This window comes from Pristiophorus japonicus, chromosome 4 (assembly GCF_044704955.1).
Source record: "Pristiophorus japonicus isolate sPriJap1 chromosome 4, sPriJap1.hap1, whole genome shotgun sequence".
Classification (NCBI taxonomy): Eukaryota; Metazoa; Chordata; class Chondrichthyes; family Pristiophoridae; genus Pristiophorus; species Pristiophorus japonicus.
In genome coordinates, this window is record NC_091980.1 from 129,148,123 (window position 1) to 129,164,228 (window position 16,106).

The window sequence follows — 16,106 nt, forward strand, 5'->3', positions numbered from 1 at the left end:
AATTCATCAAAAAAGGATCAAGAGATTGATTAAGAGGGAAAAATGAGTATGAGATTAAACTTGCAAAGATCATAAAAACCGACAGCAAAAGTTTCTACAAGTACGTAAAAAGAAAAAGATATTGAAGATAAATGTAGGTCCTTTACAGTCAGAAACAGGAGAATTTATAATGGGGAACAAGGAAATGGCAGAACAATTAAATACTTCAGCTGTCTTCACAGAAGAGGACACAAATAACATCCCAGAAATGCTAGGGAACTAAAGGTCTAGTGAGCAAGAGAAATTAAAGGGAATGAATATGAGTAAGAAAATAGTGCTGGAAAAATTAATGGGACTGAAAGCTGATAAATCGCCAGGGCCCTGATAATCTGCATCCCAGAGTATTAAAAGTGATAACCATCGAAATAGTGAATGCATTGGTTGTCATCTTTCAAAATTCTATAGATTATGGAACAGTTGCTGCGGATTGGATGGTGGCAAATGTAACCTCACTATTTAAAAAGGAGGAAGAAAGATAGATATCTTGATACAAAAGGCATCAAGGGCTATGGGGTAAAAGCATGAACATGGTGATGTTAAAGGATCAGTTTTGATCATATTGAATGGCGGTGCAGGCTTAAAAGACTGAATGGCCTACTACTGCTCCTATATGTTTTTATGAATATAAATATTAAAATTAACCCAGCAAAAAGAGAAAAATTATTAGGACTGTTCCCACTGGCAGAAGGGTTGAGAACCAGCAGACACAGATTTAAGGTGATTGACAGAAGAACCACAGCGGACATGAGGAAAAACTTTTATGCAGTGAGTGCTTAGTATCTGGACTGCACTGCCTGAGAGGGTGGTGGAGGCAGATTCAATCGTGGAATTGAACAAGTAGCTGAAAGAATAAAAATTGCAGTGCTACAGGGAAAGTGCAGGGGAATAGGACTAGCTGAAGTGCTCTTGGCAAGCCAGCACAGGTTCGATGGGCTGAATGGCCTCGCGGGCTGTAACCAATGTATGACTGTTGCATAGCTGAGTGCAATACTTGTGCTGCAAACAAGTTATGGTAAATGGAAAATAAGCAACCACTCAAACTTGCAAGGAGACAAAACCCAGTCCAATGTTGAACAGTTTATTTAGTTAATTACATTTCACATCAAGAGCCCAGGACACCCACACACGAGTACTGGTCAGAAGCTTCAGTCACTCTCCCCCAGGGTGTGCTTGTCAAACAGGTACTCTCCCAGGCCATTCTCAGGGGCTCCCAGTCTCTTCAGGTTGGTGATGTGATCCCCAAGCTTCTTGATCATCTTCACTTGTTCATCCAAGTAGTGGGTCTCCAGGAAGTCACACAACTGAAGGAGAAAATGGAAATGAGTTATGACAGTAGCAGATATCAAGGAACATTGGAGGTTACCCCTGGAGTTTGGATTTTAATCCTCTTGGATTGGAGGATAGTTAAGTGGTGCAATTGAAATTGATGGAATTACTGCATCATTTAGATGAAATCTTGCTGTACAAAAAGGGTGCTGGGATCAGACACATGTACAATATCTCCCCCCAAAAATAGACCCAACACAAAGCTATTGGGCATGGAGATCTTTTAAAATTAAGTTCAAGGACAGCAACTTACCCAAAAGTCCACATTGAAGCATTAGGAACTTACATGAGGGTCAGTGCTCCCAGTGGAGAGTTTGTGCAGATCCAGCAGACTCTGGTTCACATTCTTCTCCATCTGCAGAGCTCTCCGCATGGCCTCCAGACCATTGCTCCACTCATCCTGCTCTGGTTTCTGAAGAGGAAAGTCACAGTTCCTTTACAATGGATGAAACAAACAAGTATTTTTTATGCCTTCAGATGCTCTGATAATGACTCCACAAGGCAATGTATTGTAGTGACCTTAGTCCATTTAATGCAACTCCAGTGTGAGGATCACACATGGTGGCCTGCCTGTTTTTCTTGGCCTGGCATACCTGTACAGGTAACCTACAACCTGACTGTAGTGCCCTCTAGTGGCACATATGTAATAGTACAACTAGTAAACAGGACAGTATTGAAGGAAATTAAGGATGAAAAAAATGCAATCAGAAGTCTAGGTTACCATGAACCAATGTATTAGAACATAGAATGACTGCATTAAGCCATCAATCACTGGTGTCACATTGATGGTGAATATCAGATGTATTTAAGGGGAAGCTAAATAAGTACATGAGGGAAAAAGGAATAGAAGGATATGTTGCTCGATAAAGCAAGGTGGGAGGACAATGTCTGGATCCTGATCACCGGCATAGTCCAGTTTGTCCAAATGGCTGGTTCCTGTGCTGCAAATTGTTCCCAATACATTCTAAAGCAGTTGGTTCCAATCAGTCTAAGGGGAGCCAGACAGAAGGCCACTTGTATATTGAGCCAAACCTTGATATCAGACAAGATGATTCGGCCTCCACGCCGATTCTGGAATTCCATCAGTTTCTCAGCATGCTCACGTTCCTCATGTGACTGCTCCTTGAAGAACTCAGTAAAGTGACGCAGGGCAACATCAACCCGGTCAAAGTAGAAGGACTATGGAGAGATCAGAAGAGTAGTTGATTATTGCATGGCAGACCCATCCTCAGACATTGTACAAGAAGCCACTCATTTTTCTTCCTTTCAAGGGCTGTCTCACTGAACTTGTATGTACATAGTTATGGAAACTAACACCTACTCAACTAACCTGGCAAAGACATTGGATAATCTCACCTCCAGCAATAGGGAAACTGGCAAATGGAAACTTCACAAGAACATGAGAAATAGGAACAGGAGTAGGCCATACGGCCCCTCGAGCCTGCTCAGTTATTCAAGATCATGGCTGATCTGATGATGGACTCTTCTCCACTTCCCCGCCCGCTCCCCCATAACCCCTTGTCATTTAAGAAACTGACTATTTCAGGCTTAAATTTATTCAATGTCTCAGCTTCCACAGCTCTGAGGCAATAAATTCCAGATTGACAAACCTCAAGAAATTTCTCATCTCAGTTTTAAATGGGCAACCCCTTATTCTAAGATCATGCCCTCTAGTTCTAGTCTCCCACGTCAGTGGAAACATCCTCTCTACATGCACTCAGTCAACCCCCTCAAGCTTATACATTCCAATAAGATCACCTCATTCTTCTGAATTTCATTTTTATCCATTTAAATAAAGATCTACTCTTAGATTCTTTTTCTGCCAAAGTGCATGAACTCCCTTTCCAACAGTCAAAAATTTGCCCACTCACAGCCTGCTTATGTCCTTTTGCAGAATTGTGTGTCCTCCTCACATGTGACTGATGAAAAAGCTGGGAGGAACAGCAAACTAGGCTATGTTACTAACTTGGAAGAAGGAACTGGGTGTAATATAGATTGTAAATAGTTGGGGTCCCAGCACTGATCCCTGCGACACTATTAGTTACTAGTTGCCAACTAAAGAATGAACCATTTATCCCGAATCGGTTCCTTAGCCAATCCTCTATTCATGCTAATATATTACCCCCAAAGCCCATGAACTTTTACCTTGTGCAGCAATCTTTTATGTGGCACCTTGTCAAATGCCTTCTGGAAGTCTAAATACACCAGCCACTGGTTCCCCTCTATCCACCCTGTTCGTTACATCCTCAAAAGAATTCCAGCAAATTTGTCAAACACAACTTCCCCTTCAGGCAGAGTCAACATGGATTTATGATCAAATTTTGCTTTTCCCAAATGTCCTGCTACTTTAATAATGGACTCCAACATTTTCCCAATCACAGATATTAGGCCAACTGGTCTATAGTTTCCTGCTTTTTGTCTGCCTCCTTTTTTAAAATAGGGGCATTATATTTGCAGTTTTCCAATCTGCTGGGACCACCCCAGAATCCAGGGAATTTTGGATTAAAACAACTAATGCATCCACAATTCCTGCCACTACTTCTCTTAAGATTCTAGGATGCAAGCCATCAGGTCCAGGAAATGTATCTGCCTTTAGCCCCATTATCTTACTAAGTACTACCTCCTTAGGTGATTGAGATTGTATTAACTTCCTCCCCCGCATCCCCCCCACCCCACCCCATAGCCCCTTGACAATCCACCATTGGAATGTTGTTACTGTCCTCTACCATAGACAGATACAAAATATTTGTTCAGATTTTCTGCCATCTTTATGTGCCCCATTACTAATTCCCCAGTCTCATCCTCTTACTGATTTGCACAAATTTGCAGGCTATGGGAACACATGGAGTTGTATCGCTTCACCCAACATTCAGCAAGGCACAATGGACTGAATGGCCTCCTGTACTGCATCATTCCATGATCACCAATTCAGCTTTGATTGAACATGCTCAAAACTGGAACCTTAATCTTGGCACCCAATATTCATTGTAGCTCTGGAAATTAGTGAAGGAATTGCCACAAAATTTATACACTGGTCACCAGTAGCACATTCCAATAATCATTGTAGATTGACCCAAATATATTTTGTATAGGCTAGTTGAGGGGCAGTATTGGAAGTCAAAGCAGCTTCCGAAACTAGAGATCTAATCATAGTGTAGTATTCATAACATACAAAAAAGGAGAAAAACCAGCTGAATTTTACTGGCTACATTCATGCCAAGGAACTAAAACTACCACAGGCAGCATTAATTTGGCACAGTCTACACAAATCAAAGCATTGTAGAGGAGAACCAGAGACCACAGAATAAAAGTTATGAGAACCTCTCAGAATTTAAGGCGTTTGTGAAGGTCGCAGGGTAGGAAAGCAGAGGGGTTAAAGGAGAGGCCGCTGAGCACAGACAATTGATGATTAACTTTTTTTGTTTTATTGGTGGTAAAAGTTGGAGGAAAGACAGAGGGATACAAACTGGTGTTTAAAATTCAGAGGTTAGAAACACTAGGAACAGGAGGGAAGCAGAAACATTTGTAACACTTTCTTCCCATCCTCCCCCTGTGGAGGTGAGGGATGGCTGGGAAAGAAAGGGTTTCAGATTTCCACCACACTTGTGGGAAAGAATACTTCCTGACTTCCCTCCTAAATGGCCCAGCTGTATTTTTATGACATCACCCATTGAACCAGCAATGTAAGGAAAGTCCATGGAGTGATTTAGAATGAGGATACAAATTCTGAATTCCTCACATTGAGTGTAGAATTTATTCCAAATAAACTTGATCAAGCTAAAGAGCCCAGGAAAATGTTTAAAGATAATCAGATAATGATGATTCAGCTACTGCAAGGAACGGAGAGAGTTTGTTAATGAATTCACAGGAAGATAAATTGTATTATATTGTAGCTTTACAATGAATTAACGACATAAATTGAAGGGGGTGTGCAGATAGAAAAAGGTGGTTTGGGTACAGCACAGGATTTCATAAATTGACATTACACAGTCTCCATTGTGAAGTGACAAAAATCACAAAACTCACCATAGAGAGATAAAAATAGGAGGAATTGAGCTCCATGTTGATCTGTTTATTGACAGCATCCTCACAGTCCTGGTGGTAGTTCTGACGCACTTGAGAAGCCATCTTAATGTTTTATTTTTTTCAAAGTAAAAAATTTATCAAATTACAAAGGTAACATTGAGCAAAGCTCAAACTCCTATATTTACACTGAGGGATAATCCAGGGTGTGGCACTCTTGATGATGAGTGACAGTCATCAATACCCAATCAGAAGTTGCAGCCTCTCAGAGCACCAATCAAATAAAGGGAGGAGGGGGATGGACTCCCAGAGCCAGTCAGATCTTTGAAGAATGAGCTTCATTGGCTGACAACTCAATGAGGATCTCAATTGTCCGAACTTTCCTCAAACACAGTTCAAATATCCCGAGTCACAGGTTTAATTGGATCCTCTATTCTTTGGGCTAATTATTGGAATGTTTAATTCAACTATCGGAAACACTTAAACAATAAGTGCCCCCTTTATAAGAGGGATTAAACTGTAAGATCCACATTATGACAAATCTAACATAAAAACTTGAAAAATGTTACTTTATTTCCCTGTATCCACGCTGCACTCCAGTCCCTCTGATGCCTACCGGTCACGGAAAGCCTCAAGCATATCGGCAGACACCGCGTGCTCCCATTCCAGGGGCACTCGGGCACGGAAAAAGTCGCGGAAGAGAGGCAGGCAGATGGAGAGAACACCCCATCGACCGTGCTCTGTCTGGACCAGTTAATGGCCACCTTGAAAGATTCATTGAATCCTCTGTTGTTTGCGAGTCAGTGTCTTTTTAATAGTTCTGGATTGTTCAGTAGGTTGGTCATTTGCAGGTATCTGCGGGTTTGAAGCAACATCCAAAGAACTCATTGGACATTTGTCGCTAGACTTATGTCTAGAAATAGAGACAGAGAAGTCGAGAAAGGGAAGTGAAGTGACAGAGATGGACCATGTGAAGGTGAGTGAAGGGTGGAAATTGGGAACATAGTGAATTAAATTTTCCAGTTTATTGTGAGAGCAGGAAAAGGCACCGATGTTATCAATGTGCTGGAAAAAGAGGTGAGTGAGGGGCCATGGTGGGATTTTAATACAAGGATAAGAATCTTGAATTTGAGGCGCTGTCAGACCGGGAGCCAATGATGGTCCACAAGCACAGGGGTCATGGGTGAGTGGGACTAGATGTGTGTTAGGATACGGGCAGCAGAGTTTTGGATAAGCTTAAGTTTATGGAGCATGTAAGGCTAGCAGGAGAGCATTGAAATAGTCAATTCTAGAGATAAAAAGGCACAGATGAGTGTTAACCATTGGCGCAGTTCTGAGCTCAGAGCGAGGAATACCTGCAGCTGAACCCATCATCATAGGCAGTCGCTCGGCATCGAGGAAGACTTGCTTTCACTCCTAAAGTGAGTTCTTTGGTGGCTGAACAGTCCAACATGAAAGCCACAGACCCTGTCACAGATGGGACAGATATTCATCGGGGGAAGGGGGTGGGTGGCACTGATTTACCACATGCTCCTTCCGCTGCCTGCGCCTGACCTCTTCATGTTCGCAGCTTTGAGATTCGAAGAGCTCAACACCCTCCCGGATGCACTTTCTCCACCTAGGGACGTCTTCGGCCAGGGTCTCCCAGGCATCAGTGGTGCTGTCGCACTTCTTCAGGGAGGCTTTGAGGGTGTCCTTGAAACATGTCCGCTGACCACTTTTGGCTCGTTTGCCATGAAGGAGTTCTGCATAGAGCAGTTGCTTACGGAGTCTCATGTCTGGCATGTGGACTAAGTGGCCTGCCCAGCAAAGCTGATCGAGTGAGGTTACTGCTTCAATGCTGGGGATGTTAGCCCGGGCGAGGAAACTGATGTTGGTGCATCTGTCTTCCCAGGGGATTTGCAGGATCTTGCGGAGACATCTTTGGCGATATATCTCTAGCGACTTGATGTGCCTTCTGTAAGTCGTCAATGCCTCTGATCCATACAGGAGGGTGGGTATTGCTACAGCCCTGTAGACCGTGAGCTTGGTGGTAGGTTTGAGGGCCTGGTCTTCGAACACTCTTTCCTCAGGCAGCCGAAGACTGCACTGGCGCACTGGAGGCGATGTTGAATCTCCGCATCAATGTCTGCCTTTGTTGACAGGAGGCTCCCAAGGTATGGGAAGTGGTCCACGTTGTCGAGGGCCACGTCGTGAATCTTGATGTCTGGAGGGCAGTGCTGTGCGGCGAGGACAGGCTGGTGGACAACCTTTGTATTACAGATGTTAATCGTAAGACCTATGATTTCATATGCCTCGGTGAATACATCGAATATATCCTGGAGTTCAGCCTCAGAATGTGCGCAGACACAGGCGTCGTCCGCATACTGCAGTTGAACGACAGAGGTTTGGGTGGTCTTGGACCAGGTCTGGAGACGGCATAGGTTAAACTGCTTCCCACTGGTTCTGTAGTTTAGTTCCTCTCCAGCGGGGAGCTTGTTGACAGTGAGGTGGAGCGTGGCAGCGAGGAAGATTGAGAAAAGCGTTGGAGCAATGACGCAGCCCTGTTTGACCCCGCTTTAGACGAGGAATGGGTCTGCAACAAATCCGCTGATACGGATCACGGCCTGCATGTCGTCGTGGAGCAGGCGAAGGAAGTTGACAAACTTTTGGGGGCAGCCAAAACGGAGGAGGACGCTCCATAAGCCCTCACGGTCGACAGTGTCAAAGGCCTTTGTAAGATCGAAAAATGCCACGTATAAGGGCTGGTGCTGCTCCCTGCACTTTTCCGGCAGTTGGCGTGCTGCAAAGATCATGTCCATTGTTCCCCGTAGGGGACGAAATCCGCACTGTGACTCTGGGATGAGCTCCTCGGCCACACGGACATGGTGAACTGAACCACATCCCTGTGTAGCATGTTAAATTTATATAGAACCTTGGCGAGACAACACTTGGAGTATTGTGCACAGTTCTGTTCTCCATAGAATTATATAGAAAGTTAGAATTCATAATCGAAGAGAGACTTCAAAAGAAACTTCTTTACTCAGAGAGTATTAAGAATGTTTAACTCGCTATCGAAAGGAATAGTTGAGGCAAAAAGCATAGATGCATTTAAAGGGAAGCTAGATAAACACATGAGGGAGGAAGGATTGGAAGGATATGCTGATAGGGTTAAATGAAGTTGGGAGGAGGCTCAGTGTGTGAAGTCAAGTCCTCTCACTCTCCATGCTCATGATTGAAAGACTATTAAATCAATCTTGTCCCATTCGGTTCATCACCTCATCCTTGATGCGTTTTACATTCGGGAAGAACCGCTCACCACTGCAATTTGCCAGACTGAATGGCCTTTTTCTGTGCTGTAAATTCTATGTAATTCTTAAAACACGGGCACCTGTAAAGTTTTTCACAATCAGTGAGCTGAAGAATTTGTTTTGTCGGAAACATGAAGCCATCAAACCCATCAGCATGCAAAACCAACCTGAATTGTAGAATTGTGCGTCTTCAACGTATGAATTGTGGTGACATCGATACTCCAAAAATGCCATTGAGATATGCAAAGTTTTATGTATTTAACCCCTTGCACCCTGTATTACATCACCACCAGAGGGCCTAACTGTAGGAGTCCAAAGGGATCCGAGCATCCCTTGGGAGCACGGTATATAAGCATGCCACCCACGAGGTACCTGCACACTGGAGTGTTATTAAAGGAGCTAAGGTCACAATTGCTCATTGTTCACAGTACTCAGTTTTATCCTTTATAGAGAAAGCATCACAAAGAGTACGGTAACATAGTGGTTATGTTACTGGACGAGTAATCCAGAGGCCTGGACTAATGATCCAAAGTCCCATCACAGCAGCTGGGGAAATTAAATTCAGTTAAGTAAATTAAAATCTGGAATAAAAAGCTAGTACCAGTAATGTTGCCCAGGGAACTAGCGGATTGTCTTAAAAACCCATCTGCTTCACTAATGTCCTTAGGGAAGGAAATCTGCCATCCTTACCTGGCCTGGCCTATATGCGACTCCAAACTCAAAGCAATGTGGTTGAGTCTTAACTGCCCTCCGAAAAGGCCTAGCAAGCCACTCAGTTACAACAAACCGCTACGAGAAACAATAATAAAAATAAACAGGACGGACCACCCGGCATCGACATCGGCACCGGCTTCTGACATGACAGTGGTACACCCTGCCCAGTCGACCCTGCAAAGTCCTCCTCACTAACATCTGGTATCTTCTGCCAAAATGGGGAGAGCTGTCCCACAGGTTAGTCAAGCAACAGCCCGACATAGTCATAATCAAAGAATCATACATTTCAGCCAATGTCCCAGATTCCTCCATCACCATCCCTGCGTATGTCATGTCCCACCAGAATGGCAGATCCACCAGAGGTGGCGACACAGAGGTTTACAGTCGGGAGGGAGTAGTGGTAGGAGTCCTCAACTGTTACTCTGGTCCCGATCAAGTCCCATGGGTTGAGGTCAAGCATGGGCAGGGATACCTCCTGCTGATTACCACCTACCGCCCTCCTTCAGCTGGTGAATCAGTACTCCTCCATGTTGAAGGCCACTTGTAAGATGCACTGATAGTAGCAATGGGCTTCAGTGGCCATCACCCAGAGTGGCTCGGTAGCACTGACCAAGCGGGCTGAGTCCTGAAGGACAAAGCTGCCGGATTGGGCTTGTGACAGATGGTGAGAGAATCAACACAAGGGAAAAATCTACTAAACTCGTCCTCACCAATCAACTGTCACAGATTCATCTGTCCATGACAGTATTGGTAGCAGTGACCACCACACAGTCCTTGTGGATACAAAGTCTTGTCTTCACTTTGAGGACACCCTCCTTCGTAGCGAGTGTCTCGACCACAGTGTTAAATGCAATAGATTCAAAAACAGATCTAGCAGCTCAAAACTGGGCATCCATGAGGCATTGTGATCCTTCAACAACTACAGATTTGTATTGCACCACGCCTCTAGCCAAGCTGTTCCAGTACAGAGACACTGGCATCTAGCCAACAATTTGAAAAACTGCCCAGGTAAGTCCTGTCCAGAAAAAGCAGGACAAATCCATTCAGGCCAATTACCTCCCCATCAGCAATCATCAGCAAAGTGATGGAAGATTTGTTGACAATAATCTGCTCACCGATGCCCAGTTTGCGTTGTGCCAGGAACACTCGGCTCCTGATCTGATTGCAGCCTTGGTCCAAATATGTACAAAGGATCTGAATTCCAGGTGAGGTGAGAGTGACTGCCTTTCACAGCAAGGCAGCATCTGATGCCGTGCGGCATCAAGTAGCCCTTGTAAAATTGAAGTCAATGCGAATATAGAAAACTCTCGATGAGCTGGACTCATATCTAGCACAAAGGAAGTGGTTGTTGGAGGTCAATCATCTCAGCCCCAGGACATCTCTGCAGGAATACCTCAGGGCCGTGTCCTTGGCCCAGCTATCTTAAGCTGCTTCATCAATAATCTTCCCTCTATCATAAAGGCCAGAAGTGGGAATGTTCGCTGATGATTACACAGTGTTCTGTTCCATTTGCAAGACATCAGAAAATGAACCAGTCCATGCTCACATGCAGCAAGACCTGGATGACATTCAGTGTGGGGCTGATAATGGGCAAGTAACAATGGCACCACACAAGTGCCAGGCAATGACTATCTGCAAAAAGCAAGAGTCTAACCACCTGCCCTTAACATTCACTGTCGCTGAATTCACCGGCTTTAACCCTGAGGGTCACCTCTGATCAGAAACTGAACTAGCCTGGCTGCATCAATACTCTGGTAATAAGAACGGGCCAGAGGCTGGGTATTTTGCAGTGAGTGTTTCACCTCCTGACACCCTAAAGTCTTTCCAGCATCGACAAGGCACAAATCAGGAATGTGGTGGAATACTCTCCACTTGACTGGATGAGTGCAGCTTCAGCAATCATCAAGAAGCTCGACACCATCCAGGACAAAACAGGCTGCTTGATTGGCACCCCATCCACCACCTTCCACATTCACTGCTTCCACCACCGGTGCACCATTGCTGCAGTGTGTACCATCGACAAGATGCACTGCAGCAACTCGCCAAGGCTTTTTCAGCAGCACAAGCCATCCCACGAGCTCTAGCAATTAGAAGGACAAGGGCAGCAGAAGTTTGGGAACACTATCACCTGCAAGTTCACCTCCACGTTACACACCAACCAGACTTGGAAATATATCACCATTCCTTTTTCGTCACTGCGGCAAAATCCAGGAACTCCCTCCCTAAAAGCACTGTGGAAGTATCTTCACCACAAGACTGCAGCGGTTCAAGAAGATGGCTGATCAGCACCTTCTGAAAGGCAATTAGTGATGGGCAATAAAAGCTGTCCTTGAGCTCAAACATTGCGGGTCTCTATAGCTGTTACTCACTTCTTTACCCACACAGCTTAACAGAAAATCCACAGCAGCAGCGGTGCGTTTACTGAGCTACTCACAGTAATAACTCTGAATGCAAAGGGTATAGATGCATTTAAGGGAAAGCCAGATAAATATAAGGGAGAAAGGATTAGAAGGATATGCTAATAAGTCTAGATGAAGTGGGGTGGGAGAAGCTTAAACCACAGCATGGGCCAGTTGGCCCGAATGGTCTTTTCCTGTGCTGTAAATTGTAAGTAATTCTTAAAACATGAGCACCTGTAAAGTTTCACATCGAGTGAGCTGGAGATTTTGTTGAATACATGAAGCTATCAAACGCATCAGCACGCAAACCCAGGCTGACTCATGGAACTGTGGCTCATCAATATATGAAAATTTGTAACATTGATATACCAAAGGTGCTTGAATGTTGCTAAAACATTAACCTGGAATGTCTGTACACAGCAATTTAATTGCACTCAATACAGTTCTCAGCTAAATTCTTAAAAATAACTTGTAAACACTGGATTATTGGAACTGCAGCAATACCATTTGAATCCATTCATCGCCACGAAGGAGAGAAATGGAGATCTAATCCAGGGTGATAGTAATGAAATTCACAATGGTACTAAAAATAAAATTGATAGTAGCTTATAAATTGAGTGTTTAGGCATTGTGGCCAGGGCAGGGTAGAAATGGTTTTAACATCTTGTGCCTTTTGCTTTGTGGAATTAAATACTTTTACTCCTTCCAGATGTATTAAATTTTGTTAGAATATCGTTAGTCTTTCAATACTTTACCCAATTCCTTATTCATGTGTGTCATGTTTGTAACCTTCACATAACTGTAACCTTTATGTAACAACACTGTACACTGTATACACCTGAGAAATGCACACCTTGACCACAGGGGGTGGACTTGCAGGAGACACTTCTCCGTTGGTCATCCAGGTATATAAAGGGAGGTCCCACGCAGGGTCAGCTCTTCTTGGATCTGGAAATAAAGGTTCAGGTCACGTCGTGACTTTTTCTGCAGTACATGACTTGTGTGATTCTATAGTAAGGTGTAAGGACACTACATTTGGCGACGGGAAAACGAGAATGAGCGACCCATGAGGATGGTCACTGGTAGCACAGAGGAACGGTACTGTGTTGGTGAGGACTGGGACGATTTCGTTGAGAGGCTCCAGCAGAACTTTGTCACGAACGACTGGCTGGAAGAGGAAGCGGCTGAGAAGCGGAGGGCACATCTACTGAGCAGCTGCGGATCCAAGACGTATGCGCTGATGAAAGACCTGCTCGCATCTGAGAAGCCGGTGGACAAGTCCTTTGAAGAGCTCAGCACACTGATCGGTGAGCACCTCAAACCGGCGAGCAGTATACACATGGCCCAGCACCGGTTCTACACACACCGGCGTCGGGAGGGACAAAGCATATCGGACTTCATTGCGGACCTTCGGCGATTGGCCAGCCTCTGTAAGTTCACAGATGCCTGCAGGGGGGAGATGTTAAGGGGTTTCTTCATTGAGGGCATTGGTCAAGCCAGGATTTTCAGGAAGCTTATTGAGACTAAGGACTTGACTTTGGAAAGGGCAGCGTTGATAGCTCAGACCTTCATGGCAGGGGAAGAGGAGACCAAGATAATTTACGTGCGCAGTCCTGGTTCCAACGTAGCGATGGACCAGGGAGTTAACATTGTAAACGTGACTCAGAACCCCGCAGGCAGGCAAGGGCAATTCTACACCGCCCAGGCAGCAACAGACTCTCGGGTGGGCCGGCAACAGAGACAATGGCAGGGGGATCGGCAATTCATGCCATCACAAGGGACAATGCGTCCTGGGATGGGACCATTGACACTCACCAACAGAGTGCTCAGGAGTAATCAAAGAGACAATTAGAGAGGAATGCCTGGTAATAGTTCCTTTGTTCACAACAATCTCAGCTCATGCTGGAGGTGCGGTGGCAGACATGCTGCGAAAACCTGTGGTTTCAACAATTTATCTGTAGAAACTGTAATTTCAGTGGACATTTGGTCAGAATGTGCAGAAAACCCGTTGCGAGGCTAATTTACGAGGCAGAGGAACAAGACGAGGGGTCTGCAAGGCAGGTTGATGCTTGGGGCAAAGCCATGGACGCTGAAGTCCAGCGGGTTCATGTGGCAGACATCCACAGCTCGTATACCAAAACGCCACCTATGATGATGAAAGTACTATTAAATGGCATCCCGGTACACATGGAGCTGGACACAGGAGCCAGCCAGTCACTTATGAGTGCCCAACAATTTGAAAAACTATGGCCACTCAGAGCTAACAGGCCCAAACTGGAACGCATTGACATGCAGTTAGGAACTACACCAGAGAGATCATCCCAGTGCTAGGCAGTGCAAACTTGGTGGTCACACACAATGGATCGGAGAACTGGCTGCCACTCTGGATTGTCCCGGGAATGGTCCCACGCTCTTGGGGAGGAGCTGGTTGGCCGAGATGAACTGGAAATGGGAGGATGTGAACACCATTTCATCTGTGGAGAAAAGTTCATGCTCACAGGTCCTACAGAAATTTGAGTCACTTTTTCAACCAGGTGTTGGGACTTTTAAGGGCACCAAAGTAGTGACCAGTGCTGTATGTGATGCGTGAGAGGATTGAGAGTGAGTTGGACAGGCTGCTAAGAGAGGGTATAATTTCGCCTGTTGAATTCAGTGACTGGGCAAGCCCCATCGTTCCTGTCCTTAAAGCGGATGGCTCGGTCAGGATTTGTGGCGACTACAAGGCCACCATCAACCGAGTGTCACTACAGGACCAATACCCGTTTCCGAGAGCAGAGGACCTTTTTGCCACACTGGCAGGTGGCAAGCTGTTTACCAAGTTGGACCTCACTTCAGCCAACATGACTCAGGAACTGGCTGAAGAATCCAAGCTTCTGACCACCATCACTAAGCACAAGGGGCTATTTGTTTACAACAGGTGTCCATTTGGCATTCATTCAGCGGCCGCTATCTTCCAGAAGAACATGGAAAGCCTGCTTAAATCCATTCCTGGAACAATCGTATTCCAAGATGACCTCCTAATCACGGATCGAGACAACCGAGTAACACCTCCACAATCAAGGAGATGCTATGCCGACTGGACCGGGTAGGCCTGTGACTAAAGAAGTCCAAGTGCGTGTTTTTGGCCCCAGAGGTCGCATTTTTGGGCAGGTGCGTTGCGCAGATGGGATCTGGCCTACCGAATCCAAAATGGAGGTGATCCGTCGTGCGCCCAGGCCCGGCAACACATCGGAGCTGCGGTCATTCCTGGGACTCTTGAACTACTTCGGGAACTTTCTGCCGAACTTAAGCACATTGTTGGAGCCGCTACATGTACTCCTGCATAAGGGTTGCGAATGGTTTTGGGGGGACTGTCAAGAATGGGCTTTCAACCGGGCACGGAACCCGTTTTGTTCTAACAAGCTGTTGACCTTGTCCAACCCCTGTAAGAAACTGGTTTTAACGTATGATGCATCATCCTATGGGGTTGGGTGCGTGTTGCAGCAGAGTAATGATGAGGGCCAACTCCAACCTGTGGCTTATGTCTCCAGGTCACTCTCCCAGGCAGAACGGGCACACGAGATGGTTGAAAAGGAAACACTCGCATGTGTCTATGGGGTGAAAAAGATGCACCAGTACCTTTTCGGTAGAAGGTTCGAGTTAGAAACGGACCACAAGCCATTAACATCCCTGTTGTCCAACAGCAAGGCTGTCAATGCCAATGCGTCAACTCACATACAGCGGTGGGCCCTCACATGGCTGTGTATGACTACACCATATGGCACCGGCCTGGCACCGCAAATTGTGCTGACGCGCTCATCAGGCGCCCACTGGCGACCACTGAGGGGACGTCGGAGCAAAGCGCGGAGATGGTCATGGCTGTTGAGGCTTTCGACACTGCAGGCTCCCCCATCACAGCCCGCCAGATCAAAATCTGGACCAACAGAGATCCCCTCCTATCCCTGATAAAGAAATGTGTCCTGACTGGGGATTGGGCACCCGCACACGGAGCTTGCCCCGAGGAAGTCAGACCGTTTCACAGACGGATGGACGAGCTCTCCATTCAAGCCGACTGCCTGCTATGGGGCAGCCGGGTAGTCATGCCCCAGAAAGGAAGGGAAGAATTCATCAGGGAACTCTACAGCGAGCACCCTGGCATCGTGTTATTGAAGGCCATTGCCCGGTCACATGTATAGTGGCCGGGAATTGATTCAGACCTGGAACACTTTGTTCGCAGGTGCACGACGTGTGCTCAGCTGGGAAATGCCCCCAGGGAGGCCCCACTCAGCCTGTGGCCCTGGCCCACCAGGCCATGGTCATGCATTCACGTCGACTA

At 45.9% G+C, this 16,106-nt stretch overlaps 1 protein-coding gene across 1 annotated transcript; it reads right to left on the minus strand.

Moving 5' to 3' along the window:
• Nucleotides 1–1,184: 1,184 nt before the first annotated feature.
• Nucleotides 1,185–5,493, minus strand: LOC139262192 (ferritin heavy chain, oocyte isoform-like). Its single transcript, XM_070877337.1, has 4 exons — nt 5,392–5,493; nt 2,398–2,544; nt 1,652–1,777; nt 1,185–1,340 (listed from the first exon to the last, which is right to left on the minus strand). The coding sequence occupies exons 1-4, from the start codon at nt 5,491–5,493 to the stop codon at nt 1,185–1,187; spliced, it is 531 nt and encodes a 176-aa protein (XP_070733438.1).
• Nucleotides 5,494–16,106: the final 10,613 nt, after the last annotated feature.